Genomic DNA, 309 nt, shown 5'->3' with positions numbered 1-309 from the left:
CAACCTGAGGAGGATGCTGCGCACGGGGGGGAAGAAGGAGCCCCAGGGCGTGGTCTACCAGGGCGTGGAGGACGACATGGACGACTCCAAGGACTCCTTTAAGGTACCCTGGGCGATCGGCGGGCGGGAGCGTGTGCGGTGTCGCTAGACCGTGTTTTGTAGGTTTTATTTCAGACTGAAGAGCTAAATGGCCGTACCTGGAAGTCGGATTTCCCGAAGTGCCCTGGCGGTGGGAAGCATTCTTGTCCCGTGGAGTAAAACGGAGAAACCAGCACCTGAGGGAAGCATTACAGGACTCATAGAATAGAG

At 57.3% G+C, this 309-nt stretch overlaps 1 protein-coding gene across 1 annotated transcript in view; it reads left to right on the top strand.

Annotated features, from left to right (window-relative positions):
- Positions 1-6: 6 nt before the first annotated feature.
- The window catches only part of TRPA1 (transient receptor potential cation channel, subfamily A, member 1), a 46,798-nt gene continuing 46,495 nt past the window's right edge, over positions 7-309 (top strand). Inside the window, exon 1 of the mRNA XM_005866403.2 lies at positions 7-103. Within this exon, the coding sequence (XP_005866465.2) occupies positions 14-103 (90 nt within the window). The 5' untranslated portion in view covers positions 7-13. The remainder of the gene's footprint in view (positions 104-309) is intronic.

This window comes from Myotis brandtii, unplaced genomic scaffold (genome assembly GCF_000412655.1).
Source record: "Myotis brandtii unplaced genomic scaffold, ASM41265v1 scaffold23, whole genome shotgun sequence".
Lineage (NCBI taxonomy): Eukaryota > Metazoa > Chordata > Mammalia > Chiroptera > Vespertilionidae > Myotis > Myotis brandtii.
The sequence above is the reverse complement of the archived record's forward strand: the minus strand, read 5'-3'. Positions and strand labels throughout refer to the sequence as shown.